The 16,409-nt window shown below is 39.6% G+C and overlaps 1 protein-coding gene across 4 annotated transcripts in view; it reads right to left on the reverse strand.

Annotated features, from left to right (window-relative positions):
• The window catches only part of PHKB (phosphorylase kinase regulatory subunit beta), a 289,132-nt gene that overhangs the window by 225,356 nt on the left and 47,367 nt on the right, over positions 1-16,409 (reverse strand). For all 4 annotated transcript variants that reach the window (XM_078062851.1, XM_078062849.1, XM_078062852.1 and 1 more), the window contains 2 exons: positions 15,327-15,416; positions 12,641-12,779 (listed from right to left, as the gene is read on the reverse strand). In XM_078062851.1, coding sequence (XP_077918977.1) covers positions 12,641-12,779; positions 15,327-15,416 — 229 coding nt within the window. The remainder of the gene's footprint in view (positions 1-12,640; positions 12,780-15,326; positions 15,417-16,409) is intronic.

Raw genomic sequence — 16,409 nt, forward strand, 5'->3', positions numbered from 1 at the left:
TGCCTTTGAAATTCTCAAATTTCAAAAAACTACTTTTTGCCATTTTATTTATGTGTCTTAGTGTGGACCTCTTCAGGTTAGTTTCACTTGGGGCTCTCTGTGATTCCCAAATCTGGATGTGTTTTCTTCCCCAGATTTGGGAAGTTTTTCATTTTATTTCTTCAAATAAATTTTCTGCCCCTTTTCTCTCTCTTCTCCTCCTAGGATCCCTATAATGTGACCATATCACATGTGATCATGTTGCTGAAATCCCTTAACTTACTATCATTTTTTTATTACACTTTTTTTCTTTTTGCTGTTCAGCCAAGTTGCTTTCCTTTACCCTGTCTTCCAGGTTGCTGACGCATTCTTCTTCCTCCTCTAATCTATGGATTCCCTTCACTGTATTTTTTATTTCAATTATTGACTTCTTCATTTCTGACTGGTTCTTTTTTATATTTTCTTTTTGATGAAGGCCTCACTGAAAGCTTCCACTCTTTTCTCAAGTCCAGGGAGTATCTTTATGACCATTACTTTGAATTCTTTATCAGACATATTGCTTATTTCCATTTCTTTAGCTCTATTGTTGTGGTTGTTTTCCTATTCTTTCATTTGGGTTATATTTCTCTATCTCCTCATTTTGTCTAACTCTGTTTGTTTCCATGCATTAGAAAAGTCAGCTACATCTCCCGCTCCTGAAAATAGTGGCCTTATGAAGAAAAGGTCCTGCAGTGCCCTACAGCACAATGCCCCCTATTCACCAAAATCAGGTGATTTATTTAGAGGTGTCTCATAAGTGGGTTGCATGTGCCCTACTATTATGGCTGAGCTGTATTTGCCTTCAGTACTATTGGTTGCAATGGCCCACTTGGCCTTTCTGGATGCACCAAGTAGGGTTTTGCCTCTGTACTGATAAAGGCCCAGTGTGCAGCTGCATTGGAGTTCTATTGGAATAGTGTCATCTATCAGACCAGATACCTGCCCTCAGCCCACCTGCTGGGGCTGGTCGCACTGATCTGCAGGTTGGTCTTCCTTCCCTGTCCCCTGACAGGTTTTCATTAGTGATTGAGGCTGGCAGTCAAGCCAGATGCCTGTGCCCAGTCTGTCTGCCAAGGCTGCAGTCTCATGATTGGCAAGGCACTGTCTCTGTGCTGCTAGCTGCAGGGACTGTGGACTCACTAGGGTATGTGGTTATCTTCCCCACTCTCCAGGGCAGGAGTCACTGTAAAATAGTGCCAGTCCCTGCAAGAAGCACTTGTAGGGTATGTTGGAGCAGGAGGTGTTTTGGAGACATGCCTGCCAAATGGAGCTGGTTGGACGGGACAGATCCCCAGGAGAACACAAGGGCAGGGCAGGGCACTTGGTGGTAGCAAGGTAAGTGGAGAGTGTTTGTGCTGGTTCTCCACATGTCCCACTTCCTAGGTTGTGTAGGGGGAAAGAAATAGCACCTGCCACCTATTTTGTTCTTGGAGAAGTCTCTTAAAGATCCATGCCCCTCCAGCACCTGTTCTAACATTAATAAATAAATCTGTTTATGAACACCCCACAGGCTTTTCAAACAATTCCTTCTATACTGTATTTCGAACATGTTACTTATGCTGAATCTTTAAAGGCAGGAACTTGGTTTCCTATCACCCACCAGCTCTTCCAGAGCAAAACCTACTAATTTTTAAAGCGAGAATTAAACCCTGCTGATTGTAAAAACGGCATAAGTTAAGTTCCACTGGTTTTCAAAGCCCAATGATATGAGACTCATCTTCCCACTGTGGGTCTCCTGTGCCTAGAGTGCCCGGTGTGGAGTCTGATCCTCTCACTTCTCTGTGTTCATGGTGTCCCTCTCCTATGTGGTTCGTTTCACAGGGTTTTGGCTCCCAATCATGTTTCTACCCTTTCCACTCTTTTCGATGTGGCCTCCTCTCCACAATTAACTGCGTAAAATCTGTTCTGTCAGTCATCAGGTCGTTTTCAGAGTTAATTTCATTGAGGTGGCTATTATCTTAGAGTGTCTGTGAGACAAAGTGACTTCAGGATCATTCACTCTACCGACCTCCTGGTTGTCATATTTCTTTAGTCTTTCTTACTCTACTTATATTCATACTTATTTTTTTTTTTCTGAAAAAGCCTTCATTTTGTCTTCACTTTTTTATTACTGTTATGTTAGTCACCATACAGTACATCATTAGTTTTTGATGTAGTGATCCATGATTCATTATTTTCGTATAACACCCAGTGCTCCATGCAGTACATGCCCTCCTTAATACCCATCACTGGGCTAACTCATACCCCGCACCCCACCCCCCTCTAAAACCATCAGTTCATTTCTCAGAGTCCATAGTCTCTCATGGTTCACCTCCCCCTCCGATGTCCCCCCACTTCACTTTTCATTTCCTTCTCCTAAAGTCCTCCATGCTATTCCTTATGTTCCACAAATAAGCGAAACCATATGATAATTGACTATCTCTGCTTAAGTTACTTCATTTAGCATAATCTCTTCCAGTTCCATCCATGTTGATGCAAACATTGGATATTCATCCTTTCTGATGGCTGAGTAATATTCCATTGTATATATGAACCACATCTTCTTTAACCATTCATCTGTTGAAGGGCATCTCAGCTCTTTCCACAGTTTAGCTATAGTGGACATTGCTGCTATGAACATTGGGTTGCATGTGACCCTTCTTTTCACTACATCTGTGTCTTTGGGGTAAATACCCAGGAGTGCAATTGATGGGTGATAGGGTAACTCAATTTTTAATTTTTTGAAGAACTTCCACACTGTTTTCCAAAGTGGCTGTAGCAACTTGCATTCCCACCAACAGTGCAAGAGGGTTCCCCTTTCTCCACAACCTCTCCAACATTTGTCGTTTCTTGCCTTGTCAATCTTTGCCATTCTACCTGGTGTAAGGTGGTATCTCAATGTGGATTTGATTTGAATTTCCCGATGGCAAATGATGATGAACATTTTTTCATGTGTCTGTTAGCCATTGGTATGTCTTCTTTGGAGAAGTGACTGGTCATGTCTTCTGCCCATTTTTTAACTTACTTGTTTTTCGGGTGTTGATCTTTACAGATCTTGAAATGAGCCCTTTGTAGTGTCTTTGGCAAATATCTTCTCCCATTTCGTGGGTTGCCTCTTTGTTTTGTTCATTGTTTCCTTTGCTGTGCAGAAGCTTTTTATCTTGATGAAGTCCTAATAGTTCATTTTTGCTTTTGTTTCTCTTGCCTTTGGAGATGTGTCTTGAAAAAAGTTCCTGTGGCCGATGTTGAAGAGGTTCCTGCCTATGTTTTCCTCTAGGATTTTGATGGGTTCCTGTCTCACATTGAGGTCTTTCGTCCATTTTGAGTTTCTCTTTGTGTATGGTGTAAGAGAATGGTCGAGTTTCATTCTTCTGTATATAGCTGTCCAATTTTCCCAGCGTCATTTATTAAAGAAGCTGTCTTTTTTCCATTGCATATTTTTTCCTTCTTTTTCGAAGATTATTTAACAAGAGTTGAAGGTCTATATCTGGGCTCTCTATTCTGTTCCATTGGTCTATGTGTCTGTTTTTGTGCTAGTATTATGCTGTCTTGATGATCACAGCTTTATAATATAGTTTAAAATCAGGCAACGTGATGTCCCCAGAGTTGTTTTTCTTTTTCAACATTTCCTTGGTGATTCGGGGTCTTTTCTGGTTCCATACAAATTTTAGGATTGTTTATTCCAGCACTTTGAAAAATGCCATTGGTATTTTGATTGGGATGGCGTTGAAGGTATAGATTGCTCTGGGCAGCATAAACATTTTAACAATGTTTATTATTCCGATCCATGAGCATACAATATTTTTCCATCTTTTTGAATATTCTTCAATTTCTTTCATAAGTGTTCTGTAGTTAGTAGAGTATAGATCCTTTACCTCTTTGGTTAGACTTATTCCAAGGTATCTTATGGTTTTTGGTGCTATTGTAAATGGAATTTATTTCCTAATTTCTCTTCCTGCAGTAACATTGTTGGTGTATAAGAAAGCAACTGATTTCTGTGTATTGATTCTGCATCCTGCCACATTACTGAATTGCTGCTGTATGGGTTCTAGTAATTTGGGGGTGGAGTCTTTTGGGTTTTCCACATAAAGTATCATGTCATCTGCGAAGAGAGACAGTTTGACTTCTTCTTTGCCAATATGAATACCTTTTATTTCTTTTTGTTGTCTGGTTGCTGTTGCTAGGACTTCTAGTACTATGTTGAACAACAGTGGTGAGAGTGGGCATCCTTGACTTGTTCCTGATCTTAAGGGAAAGACTCTCAATGTTTCGCCATTGAAAATGATATTTGCTGTGGGCTTTTCATAGATGGTTTTTATGATATTGAGTTATGTTCCCTCTATCACTACACTCCGAAGAGTTTTAATAAGGAAAGGATGCTGTATTCTGTCAAATGCTTCTTCTGCATCGAGAGGACCATATGGTTCTTCTCTCTCTTATTATTAAAGTGTTCTATCACATCGATTGATGTGCGAATGTTGAACCACCCTTGCATCCCAGGGATAAATTCCACCTGGTCGTGGTGGATAATCCTTTTAATGTACTGCTGGCTCCTATTAGCTTTGATCTTGCTGAGAATTTTGGCATCCATATTCATCAAGGATATTGGTCCGAAATTCACCTTTTGGAAGGGGTCTTTGCCTGGTTTGGGGATCAAGGTAATGCTGGCCTCATAGAATGAGTTTGGAAGTTTTCCTTCTGTTTCTATTTTTTGAAATAACTTCAGGAGAATAGGTATTATTTCTTCTTTGAATGTTGTTAGAATTACCAGGGAATACATCAGGTCCTGGACTCTTGTTTTTTGGGAGGTTTTTGATCACTGCTTCAATCTCATTACTGGTTATTGGTCTATTCAGGTTGTCAATTTCTTCCTGTTTCAGTCTTGGTAGTTTATAGGTTTCTAGGAAGGCACCAATTTCTTTCAGGTTGCTTAATTTATGAGCATATAGTTGTTGATAATAATTTCTAATAATTGTTTCTATTTCCTTGGTGTTAGTTGTGATCTCTCCCATGTCATTCATAATTTTATTAATTTGGGTCCTTTCTCTTTTCTTTTGGATAAGTCTGGCCAATGGATTATCAATCTTACTAATTCTTTCAAAGAACAGCTTCTAGTTTCATTGATGTGTTCTCTTGTATTTGTGGTTTCTAATTCATTGATCTCTGCTCTAATCTTGATTATTTCCCTTCTCATGGGTGAGTTAGGCTTAATTTGTTGTTCATTCCCCATTCTTTAAGACGTAAAGATACTTTGTGTATTCGGTATTTTTCTATTTTTTTCAGTAAAGCTTGGATGGCTATGTATTTCCCACTTAGGACCGCCTTTGCCATATCCCATAAGTTTTGGACCGATGTGTTTTCGTTCTCATTGGTTTCAACGAATTGTTTAAGTTCTTCTTTGATTTCCTAATTGATCCAAACATTCTTTTTTTTTTTTTTTTTAGTTATTGCTAAGAGGATTCATTTTTTTTTTATTTTTTCTTTATTTTTTTATTGTTATGTTAATCCCCATACATTACATAATTAGTTTTAGATATAGTGTTCCATGATTCATTGTTTGTGCATAACACCCAGTGCTCCATGCAGAACGTGCCCTCCTCAATACCCATCACCAGGCTAACCCATCCTCCCACCCCCCTCCCCTCTAGAACCCTCAGTTTGTTTTTCAGAGTCCATCGTCTCTCATGATTCTTCTCCCCCTCCGATTTCCCCCCCTTCATTCTTCCCCTCCTGCTAGATTCTTCTTCTTCTTCTTTTCTTTCTTAACATATATTGCATTATTTGTTTCAGAGGTACAGATCTGAGATTCAACAGTCTTGCACAATTCACAGCGCTTACCAGAACACATACCCTCCCCAGTGTCCATCACCCACTCACCCCATCCCTCCCACCCCACCCCCCACTCCAGCAACCCTCACTTTGTTTCCTGAGATTAAGAATTCCTCATATCAGTGAGGTCATATGATACATGTCTTTCTCTTTTTGACTTATTTCGCTCAGCATAATACCCTCCAGTTCCATCCACGTCATTGCAAATGGCAAGATCTCATTCCTTTTGATGGCTGCATAATATTCCATTGTATATATATACCACTGCTTCTTTATCCATTCATCTGTCGATGGACATCTTGGCTCTTTCCACAGTTTGGCTATGGTGGACATTGCTGCTATAAACATCGGGGTGCACGTACCCTTTCGGGTCCCTACTTTTGCATCTTTGGGGTAAATACCCAGGAGTGCAATGGCTGGATCATATGGTAGCTCTATTTTCAACTTTTTGAGGAACCTCCATACTGTTTTCCAGAGTGGCTGCACCACCTTGCATTCCCACCAACAGTGTAGGAGGGTTCCCCTTTCTCCGCATCCCCGCCAACATCTGTCATTTCCTGACTTGTTAATTTGAGCCATTCTGACTGGTGTGAGGTGGTATCTCATTGAGGTTTTGATTTGGATTTCCCTGATGCCGAGCGATATTGAACACTTTTTCATGTGTCTATTGGCCGTTTGGATGTCTTCTTTGGAAAAATGTCTGTTCATGCCTTCTGCCCATTTCTTGATTGGATTCTTTGTTCTTTTGGTGTTGAGTTTGATGAGTTCTTTATAGATTTTGGATACTAGCCCTTTATCTGATATGTCATTTGCAAATATCTTCTCCCATTCTGTCAGTTGTCTTTTGGTTTTGTTGACTGTTTCCTTTGCTTTGCAAAAGCTTTTTACCTTGATGAAGTCCCAATAGTTCATTTTTGCCCTTGCTTCCCTTGCCTTTGGCGATGTTTCTAGGAAGAAGTTGCTGCGGCTGAGGTCGAAGAGGTTGCTGCCTGTGTTCTCCTTTAGGATTTTGATGGACTCCTGTCTCACATTGAGGTCTTTCAACCATTTGGACTCTATTTTTGTGTGTGGTGTAAGGAAATGGTCCAGTTTCATTCTTCTGCATGTGGCTATCCAATTTTCCCAACACCATTTCTTGAAGAGACTGTCTTTTTTCCATTGGACATTCTTTCCTGCTTTGTCAAAGATTAGTTGACCATAGAGTTGAGGGTCCATTTCTGGGCTCTCTCTTCTGTTCCATTGATCTATGTGTCTGTTTTTGTGCCAGTACCATACTGTCTTGATGATGACAGCTTTGTAGTAGAGCTGGAAGTCCGGAATTGTGATGCCGCCAGCTTTGCTTTTCTTTTTCAACATTCCTCTGGCTATGCGGGGTCTTTTCTGGTTCCATACAAATTTTAGGATTATTTGTTCCATTTCTTTGAAGAAAGTGGATGGTATTTTGATGGGGATTGCATTGAATGTGTAGATCGCTCTAGGTAGGATTGACATCTTCACAATATTTGTTCTTCCAATCCATGAGCATGGAACGTTTTTCCATTTCTTTGTGTCTTCCTCAATTTCTTTCATGAGTATTTTATAGTTTTCTGAGTACAGATCCTTTGCCTCTTTGGTTAGATTTATTCCTAGGTATCTTATGGTTTTGGGTGCAATTGTAAATGGGATCGACTCCTTAATTTCTCTTTCTTCTGACTTGTTGTTGGTGTATAGGAATGCCACTGACTTCTGTGCATTGATTTTATATCCTGCCACTTGACTGAATTCCTGTATGAGTTCTAGCAGTTTTGGGGTGGAGTCTTTGGTATTTTCCACATAAAGTATCATATCATACGCAAAGAGTGAGAGTTTGACTTCTTCTTTGCCAATTTGGATGCCTTTGATTTCTTTTTGTTGTCTGATTGCTGTGGCTAGGACTTCCAATACTATGTTGAATAGCAGTGGTGATAGTGGACATCCCTGCCGCGTTCCTGACCTTAAGGGGAAAGCTCTCAGTTTTTCCCCATTGAGAATGATATTCGCTGTAGGTTTTTCATAGATGGCTTTTAGGACATTGAGGTATGTACCCTCGATCCCTATACTCTGAAGAGTTTTGATCAAGAAAGGATGCTGTACTTTGTCAAATGCTTTTTCTGCATCTATTGAGAGGATCATATGATTCTTGTTCTTTCTTTTGTTAATGTAATGTATCACGTTGATTGATCTGCGGATGTTGAACCAACCTTGCAGCCCAGGGATAAATCCGACTTGGTCGTGGTGAATAATCCTTTTAATGTACTGTTGGATCCTATTGGCTAGTATTTTGGTGAGAATTTTTGCATCCACGTTCATCAGGGATATTGGTCTGTAATTCTCCTTTTTGATGGGGTCTTTGTCTGGTTTTGGGATCAAGGTAATGCTGGCCTCATAAAATGAGTTTGGAAGTTTTCCTTCCATTTCTGTTTTTGGAACAGTTTCAGAAGGATAGGTATTAATTCTTCTTGAAATGTTTGGTAGAATTCCCCTGGGAAGCCATCTGGCCCTGGGCTTTTGTGTTTTGGGAGATTTTTGAGGACTGCTTCTATTTCCTTAGTGGTTATAGGTCTGTTCAGGTTTTCTATTTCTTCCTGGTTCAGTTTGGTAGTTGATACATCTCTAGGAATGCATCCATTACTTCCAGGTTATCTAATTTGCTGGCATAGAGTTGCTCATAATATGTTCTTATAATTTTTTGTATTTCTTTGGTGTTGTTTGTGATTTCTCCTCTTTCATTCATGATTTTGTTGATTTGGGGCATTTCTCTTTTCTTTTTGATAAGTCTGGCCAGGGGCTTATCAATCTTGTTAATTCTTTCAAAGAACCAGCTCCTAGTTTCGTTTGATCGAAACATTCTTGAGCAGGATGATCTTTAGCTTCCAAGTATCTGAATGTCTTCCAATCTTTTTCTTGTGATTGAGTTCCAGTTTTAAAGCATTGTGGTCTAAGAATATGCAGGGAATAATCTCAATCTTTTGATATCAGCTGAGGCCTTAATTGTGACCCAGTATTGGTCTGTTCTGGAGAAAGTTCCATGTGCACTCGAGAAGAATGAGTATTCTGTTGTTTTAGGGTGGAATGTTCTATATATATATCTATGAGGTCCATCTGGTCCAATGCGTCATTCAAAGCTCTTGTTTCTTTGTTGATTTTCTGCTTAGATGATCTATCCGTTGCTGAGAGTGGAGTGTTGAGCCCTCATACAATTAACGTATTATTATCAATATGACTCTTTATTTTGGTTAACAGTTGGCTTATGTAGATGGCTGCTCCCATGTTGGGGGCCTAGATATTTACAGTTGTTAGATCTTCTTGTTGGATAGAGCCTTTAAGAATGATATAGTGTCCTTCTGTGTCTCTAATTACAGACTTTAGTTTAAAATCTAATTTGTCTGATATAAGAATTGCTACCCCAGCTTTCTTTTGAGGTCCGCTGGCATGGAAGATGAATCTCCATCCCTTCATTTTCAGTCTGGAGGTATCTTTAGGTTCAAAATGAGCCTCTTATAGATAGCATATGGATGAGTCCTGTCTGTTTATCCAATCTGCAACCTTGTGCCGTTTTATGGGAGCATTTAGGCAATTTGCATTGAGAGTGATTATTGAAAGATATGTTTTTATTGTCAAAATGTTGCCTGTGAAATCCTTGCTTCTACAGATCGTCTCTGTAAATTTCTATTCTATATCACTCTTGGGGTCTTTCCCCTTTTATGGAACCCCCCCTTAATATTTCTTGGAGGGCCGGCTCAGTGGCCACATATTCTTTCAGTTTCTGCCAGTCCTGGAAGCTCTGTATCTCTCCATCCATTCTGAATGACAGCCTTGCCAGATAAAGTATTGTTGGCTGCATGTTCTTCTCATTTAGTACCCTGAATATGTCTTGCCAGCCCTTTCTGGCTTGCCAGGTCTCTGTGGACTGGTCTGACATTATTCTGATGTTCCTTCCTCTACATAAGGAATCTCTTCCCCCTAACTGCCCTTAAGATGGTTTCCTTGGTCCTGAGATTTGCGAGTTTTACTACTACACACTGGGGCATTGGTCTATTTTCCTTGATCTTCAGAGGGGTCCTCTCTGCCTCTAGGACACAAATGCTTGTTTCATTCCCCAGATTAGGGAAGTTCTCAGCTATGATTTGCTCAAATATATCTTCTAGTCCTCTCTCTCTCTCCACCCCCTCAAGTATCCCAATAATTCTGACACTGGAACATTTCATGCTGTCATTTATTTCCCTAATTCTCTTTTCAGCTGTTTGTTCCAGGCCTCCTCCTGTTCCTTCTTTTCTATCAGTTTGTCTTCTAGATCACTAATTCATTCTTCTGCCTCGTTTACCCTAGCTCTTAGAGTATCTAGATTAGATTGGATCTCATTGTTAGGATTTTTAAGTTCTGCCTGATTAGCTTTCATTTCTGCCCTTAGAGAATCTATTTTGCCATTAATGGTTTTCTCTATCCTAGCACTTGTCTTCATAACTGTTACCCCGGAGTCTATTTCCAACATCTTGCTTATATCCATATCCATTAGTTCTGTGTCAGAGGTCACAGTCTCTGAATCTTTCCTATGTTGGGGGTTCCCCCTCTTAGTCATTCTGTTGAGGGTGGTTGAGGGAATGTAGAGTCCAAATTACTGACCACAACCCAAGCAAGACGCACCTGTTTTATAGGGACCTTAGGGTTCTTGGCCTCTTGTTCTTCCAGCCTGTCTTCTGGGGAAGGGGCCTGCTGCACTGTTACTCAGAAAGCCCTGCTTGGGGAGAGTTGCCCTGCCCCCTTTGGGGGGGATGGGCTCAGTGAGAACCGGTTTTGGGGAGCTTTTGTTCTCTTGGGGCTTTCCCCGGCGGCTTTCCACATCTCTTCCGAGTGTCAGAGCAGAAGTGACTGTATCCAAACCTCTGTCTCAGAACAGAGAGATCACAGTCTGCTCTCCACTGAGCTCTCCAGGCCACACTGTCTCCGTTACTGTCTGTGCTGCTAAAACCGCAGCCTCCTGGGTTGTGCGCCCCACAGCAGCATTTCCAGCCCTCGCTTCCAGGTCCAGGCACGTCTCTGCCCTTTGTGCTATAAAACTGCAAGCCGCCCCCACTTCACATGCACGCCCTGCGGCTCCAGGTTTGAGTCTGGGGGACTGCCCTAAAGTCCCTTACCCGCCGCTACTGGTCTGCGAGTCTGTGCCCGGTCCCCAGCACGGGACGCTTTTGCGCTCCCGCAGAGCAGGATCCCGGAGGCTCCCTCCCCCTTCCATTTATCTTCCTAAATCTGCCCACAGAATCATGGCTCCCCGCTCCATACCTTGAGACCAACCGCTGGAGATATTCTGTTTGTAGAGATCCAGATATATCATCTTACATCTCAGGCTGATTTCGTGGGTGTTCAGAGTGGTCTGGTAGATATCCAGCTTAGTTCAGGGGACCGGTTGAAATAGGGTCCCCTACTCCTCCGCCATCTCATATTTATTTTCTAATCTACTCTGATAGCTACATTTTTAGAGTCCAGGCAAGTTGTCTTATAAGTAGCAACAATTTGGCTTTATCTGATTGTTTATTCACAGGTAGATCTGTTTTATCATTATGGTAAGAAGTCAACACGCATGATGTGCACTTACCACTATATCACAGTGAAGCACCTACTGTTCCATTACTAGCTTGACCACTTGGTTAAGGTACTACTGCTGTCCTCTATACTTTTTTTTTTTTTCTGTCTTAAGACCAGTAGTAGCTTGACACTCATTGAAGCTTTACTGTGCTCACAAAGAATATGTAAAGAAATGCTTGTAGATAAGCAAACGACTGTGTTAAAGGTGATTACTTCATATTATTTCAGTATTTGATTTCCTTTTACAAATGCAACACATCAATAATTTAAGACAGAGGAATCATGTTCATGTGAAAGATACAATTTTCAAATCAGAAGTATATGCATATGTCTCACCTTCAGAAAATTAATATTCAGAAACCTAATCTTAATAACAGTTAAAATGTATTACCACAGACTATGAGTCAGGACACACGTTGAATGTTTTCCATATACAACAAAATAAAGTAAGAAGATATTTTGTATTCTGAAGGGATTTTCTTTTTTTTTTACTTTATAAAATAATTATTTGATTTACTCCCTGATTTAACAAGTGATACCTCAGTGAAATTGTAGGGGCTAAAACACTAAACTGGGGTAGGGTAGAATGGGCCCTAGCCCTGCTCTATCATTAACTAGTTGTGTAACTTTGGATATATCTGTTAACTACCTGGGCCCCAGTTTTATCATCTGCAAAATTCAATCAGCCTTCAAGTCCCTCTGATTGAAAGCAACCAACTCGGGCGCCTGGGTGGCTCAGTTGGTTAAGCAACTGCCTTCGGCTCAGGTCATGATCCCAGGGTCCTGAGATCGAGTCCCACATCGGGCTCCCGGCTCAGCGGGGACCCTGCTTCTCCCTCTGACCCTCTCCCCTCTCATGCTGTTTCTCTCTCGCTCACTCTCTAATAAATAAATAAATAAATAAATAAATAAATAAAATTAGAAAGCAACCAACTCAAGGAGAATGGGGAGATCATTCTGCCAAAGATGAATGATGATATAAATACCCAGAGATGAAAAAATTTTGGTGACAAAGTCATAAAATGTTAGAACTAGTCTTGTGTAAACCCTTAGGAAAATTTAAATGTTTAGAGGCCTAAAAAGAGATGTGAGCAGCTACAGATCACATTGCGAATCAGCAGCAGAGCCAAAAGAGAGCCGCCCAATTTGTCTTGGGCCAACAAAACCCTATTACCCAGACTGAAAGGTACTAGAAGAGCACACACCAGCTTACCTGTATGCAAGAGCCAAAGCCCAGGCCCCAGCAGCGCAGTACAGACTGTCCTGGATTTTTGCCTTCTGATCATCACCACATGTTTTAGTGGGAAAGAGACCTGTGGTTGGACTTTGATACAGTAGCAATGTTGATTTGACTGGAATGGAACACAAGAAAAAGAATGAATTGTACAGCCATCCATTTTCCTTGGGCTGAAGATCTTAATCTTTAGTTTCTTCATCCTACTTCTGACAATTCTGTTGTTCCTAAATTTACCTATAAGATGCAACTTTTTAGCATGCAAAAACTGCTTCATGTAGGTCACTCCAGTTTAAGTGGGAATCCACCCTGAAGGAAGGGTATTTCCACTTTTGAGGAAAGGACCAAGCTAATTAGCAATTAAAAACCTTTTAGCATATCCTACCTAACGTTAGTATTGTAAGGCAACATTAGGTACAGGAAAAAAAACAAGACCAATAAAAAGAAGCATATTTTCAACAAGTTCAATAGGGAAACAAAGCAAATATACACCAAAGAGTGGCATTAGTCGCTAAATCCAAAGCCAACTCAACTGCTAAATAAACCTGAATCTTGTTTTCCACTGATGACTAACTTGTGTCTTGTCTTCAGAGGAATGTATTCATTTTACTTTACATATTATATTATACAGGCTAGAGATATGTTTAACATTTCAAAATCAAACCCATCCTTATATGACATGAAAATAAGTACATAAATATTTGGAGAACATTTTACTTAAATAAAAGAAGTCTGAAATTAATGCTTTATTACCTTTTATAAAAGAGTCTTAAAATATAAAAATACACCCACCAAAATTATGTTTCTTAAAAGCTATTTTATTCCTAACTATAAATGTTTTTCCACAAAATACATTAAATTACTCTCATCTAGATTGACATATGTCACCTTCTTTTAGTTTTTTAAGGACCTAAAACACTCTGCTCCTTCAAAGAGATTAAAGAATTAAATTTTTTTTTTCTCAGACAAAACTAATGTTATCATTACCATTTTTTTCTGAATACCAGGGTCTTTATCCTTTTTCCCTGAGTAAAGAATTGGTCCTTATAGTCTGAAGTAAGCAACTGACATTTCTTCAAAAAGGTATTTAAATTTACCTAGTTATGGCCACAATGATAATAAAAGGGACACATAAGAATATATTCCAGAATTGTGACCAAAATAAGATGAATTAAGGTTTTATATGAGGTTAACACAAACAACAAAAAAAATCCTTATCTTAGGAGAAATAAATAAATTTTATATTATTTGCCATACAAGACCATATAAATGGCACAAGAAGCAAACTGGCAAAAATTAATAGGCTTTTCTAACTTACAGTCTGATGAACAAAGAGGAGTCCTGTGTATATATATCTCAAGTCAATTACTCACATTAGAAAACCAAATCTGCTGCTCTTGGCAAAACAAACAATAACAAATAAAATAGGGACCTGTTATTAGTAAGAGTAACTTGAGATTATCTTTTATATCTCAGTGAATTAGAAATAGATTTAAAGGCTTAAAAAATGGACAGGGAAAGAAACAACAAATGTTGGAGAGGTTATGGAGAAAGGGGAACCCTCTTACACTGTTGGTGGGAATGCAAGTTGGTACAGCCACTTTGAAAAACAGTGTGGAGGTGCCTCAAAATTTAAAAATAGAGCTACCCTATGACCCAGCAATTGCACTCCTGGGTATTTACCCCAAAGACACAGATGTAGTGAAAAGAAGGGCCATATGCACCCCAATGTTCATAGCAGCAAGGTCCGCAATAGCCAAACTGTGAAAAGAGCCGAGGTGCCCTTCCACAGATGAATGGATAAAGAAGATGTGGTCCACATATATAATGGAATATTACTCAGCCATCAGAAAGGATGAATACCCAACTTTTACATCAACATGGATGGGACTGGAGGAGACTATGCTAAGTGAAATAAGTCAAGCAGAGAAAGTCAATTATCGTATGGTTTCACTTATTTGTGGAACATAAGGAATAGCATGGAAGACACTAGGAGAAGGAACGGAAAAATGGGGGGGGGGAATTGGAGGGAGAGATGAACCATGAGAGACTATGGACTCTGAGAAACAAGCAGGGTTTTAGAGGGGAGCGGGGAGGGGGGATTGGTTAGCCTGGTGATGGGTATTAAGGAGGGCACGTACTGCATGGAGCACTGGGTGTTATACGAAAACAATGGATCGTGGATCACTACATCAAAAACTAATGATGTACTGTATGGTGACTAACATAACATAATAAAATTAAAAAAAACAAAAAAACAAAATAAAGGCTTAGGACTACTTGGGAACCATGTATAGGTAAATGAGTGAGGAATACTACAAAATCTTTATTAAGTAGTAATCAAGAAACAGCCTCTAGTTCTCAAATCTGGCAATGTTTAGGAGGGCTAAAAGGACACAGAGGAAATTGGTGACGGTTTTAGTATATGTGCTGCTGAAGCGAGCACTTGGTGACGGTTTTAAAATTATTCAAGGGACAGATGACTTGCTGGAATTCTTTTATCCCAGGATCAATATGTAATTGGAATATATAGCTGCCTCAGCAATGAAACTACCCCAACATCCAAATGAAAGAATATCATCATGCACATAATATATGCAATATAAGGCAGACTAAATACTAATGATAACTACCTAAGGACATGTTTTCCTCAAGTTTTGCTTACCAATTCTGTAATAATGATCCAATTTATCCCACAGAGTTTCATTATCAGGTCTCGGAAGATTAATGCTTTTAAGAGGTTCATAAACTGAGCCTAAAAGAAAAATGAAAACTCATCAAATTCAATCATTTTCCCTGAGAAAAACAAAGAAAACTTCTAAATAAATGAAAAAGCACTACTTAGCAATCTAACTTTCATTTTTATATGTGAACTACCACATTGTATTCCTGGTCAAATTTTTGGGAGGGAAAGAGAGAGAAGAAAGTGCCCTTGTAACAAGTATAGAAGGGTTTTAAATGTTATGGGAACCCCTACCCTCACCCCTGACATATATACATACACACACACACACACACACACACACACATATATATATATATGGTCCCAACAACTCAAATACCAGTAATACTTACGTGCTTGTCACAAGTTCAGTCATTTCAGCTCCTTTTGAGAAATATCTACTTAAATGCCCTGAAATCCAAACCTTATTCTTTATGCTCATGATCAGGCAATTTTCTGTCAAATGATCATATCCCAAAAACCTCAAGGAAAAAAGATAATGCTGACATGTTCCAAAGTCATCCACTCCATGAATATTCAGATAGTTTTCATACTGAAATTCTGAAGCCTCCATTTTCTCCTAGGTAGATAAAACTCATGCCTTATTATCTGGACTAAAGCAGAAACCATTTCTACTTCTCAGCCATGAAAACTACTACAAGGTATTAGCAGAGCATACTGCTCAAAAGCTACAGAATACACAATAATTATGATAATTTTCCACAAAATGGATACAGAAAATTGTTCACTTGACTAGTGCACATTTTCAACTACTGACTGAAAGGAAGACATCTGGACCTTCAGCCATCAGACTAAGTACTGGCTCTCATTCTTGTTAAAAGCATTCAGAAATTATAAAATCTCAAGGTCACAACAAATCCACCTCTGGATTCAGGTAATATACGTCATATAGTCTAACAACACAGCACAAGAGTGGCCCTAAAATTTACCTGGGGTTGGAAGGGGAATGTGTTGGCATGCATTAAGAATCTTTTTCTAAAAAAATTAAAGCACTTATGTTCATAA

Source organism: Halichoerus grypus, chromosome 15 (assembly GCF_964656455.1).
Source record: "Halichoerus grypus chromosome 15, mHalGry1.hap1.1, whole genome shotgun sequence".
Lineage (NCBI taxonomy): Eukaryota > Metazoa > Chordata > Mammalia > Carnivora > Phocidae > Halichoerus > Halichoerus grypus.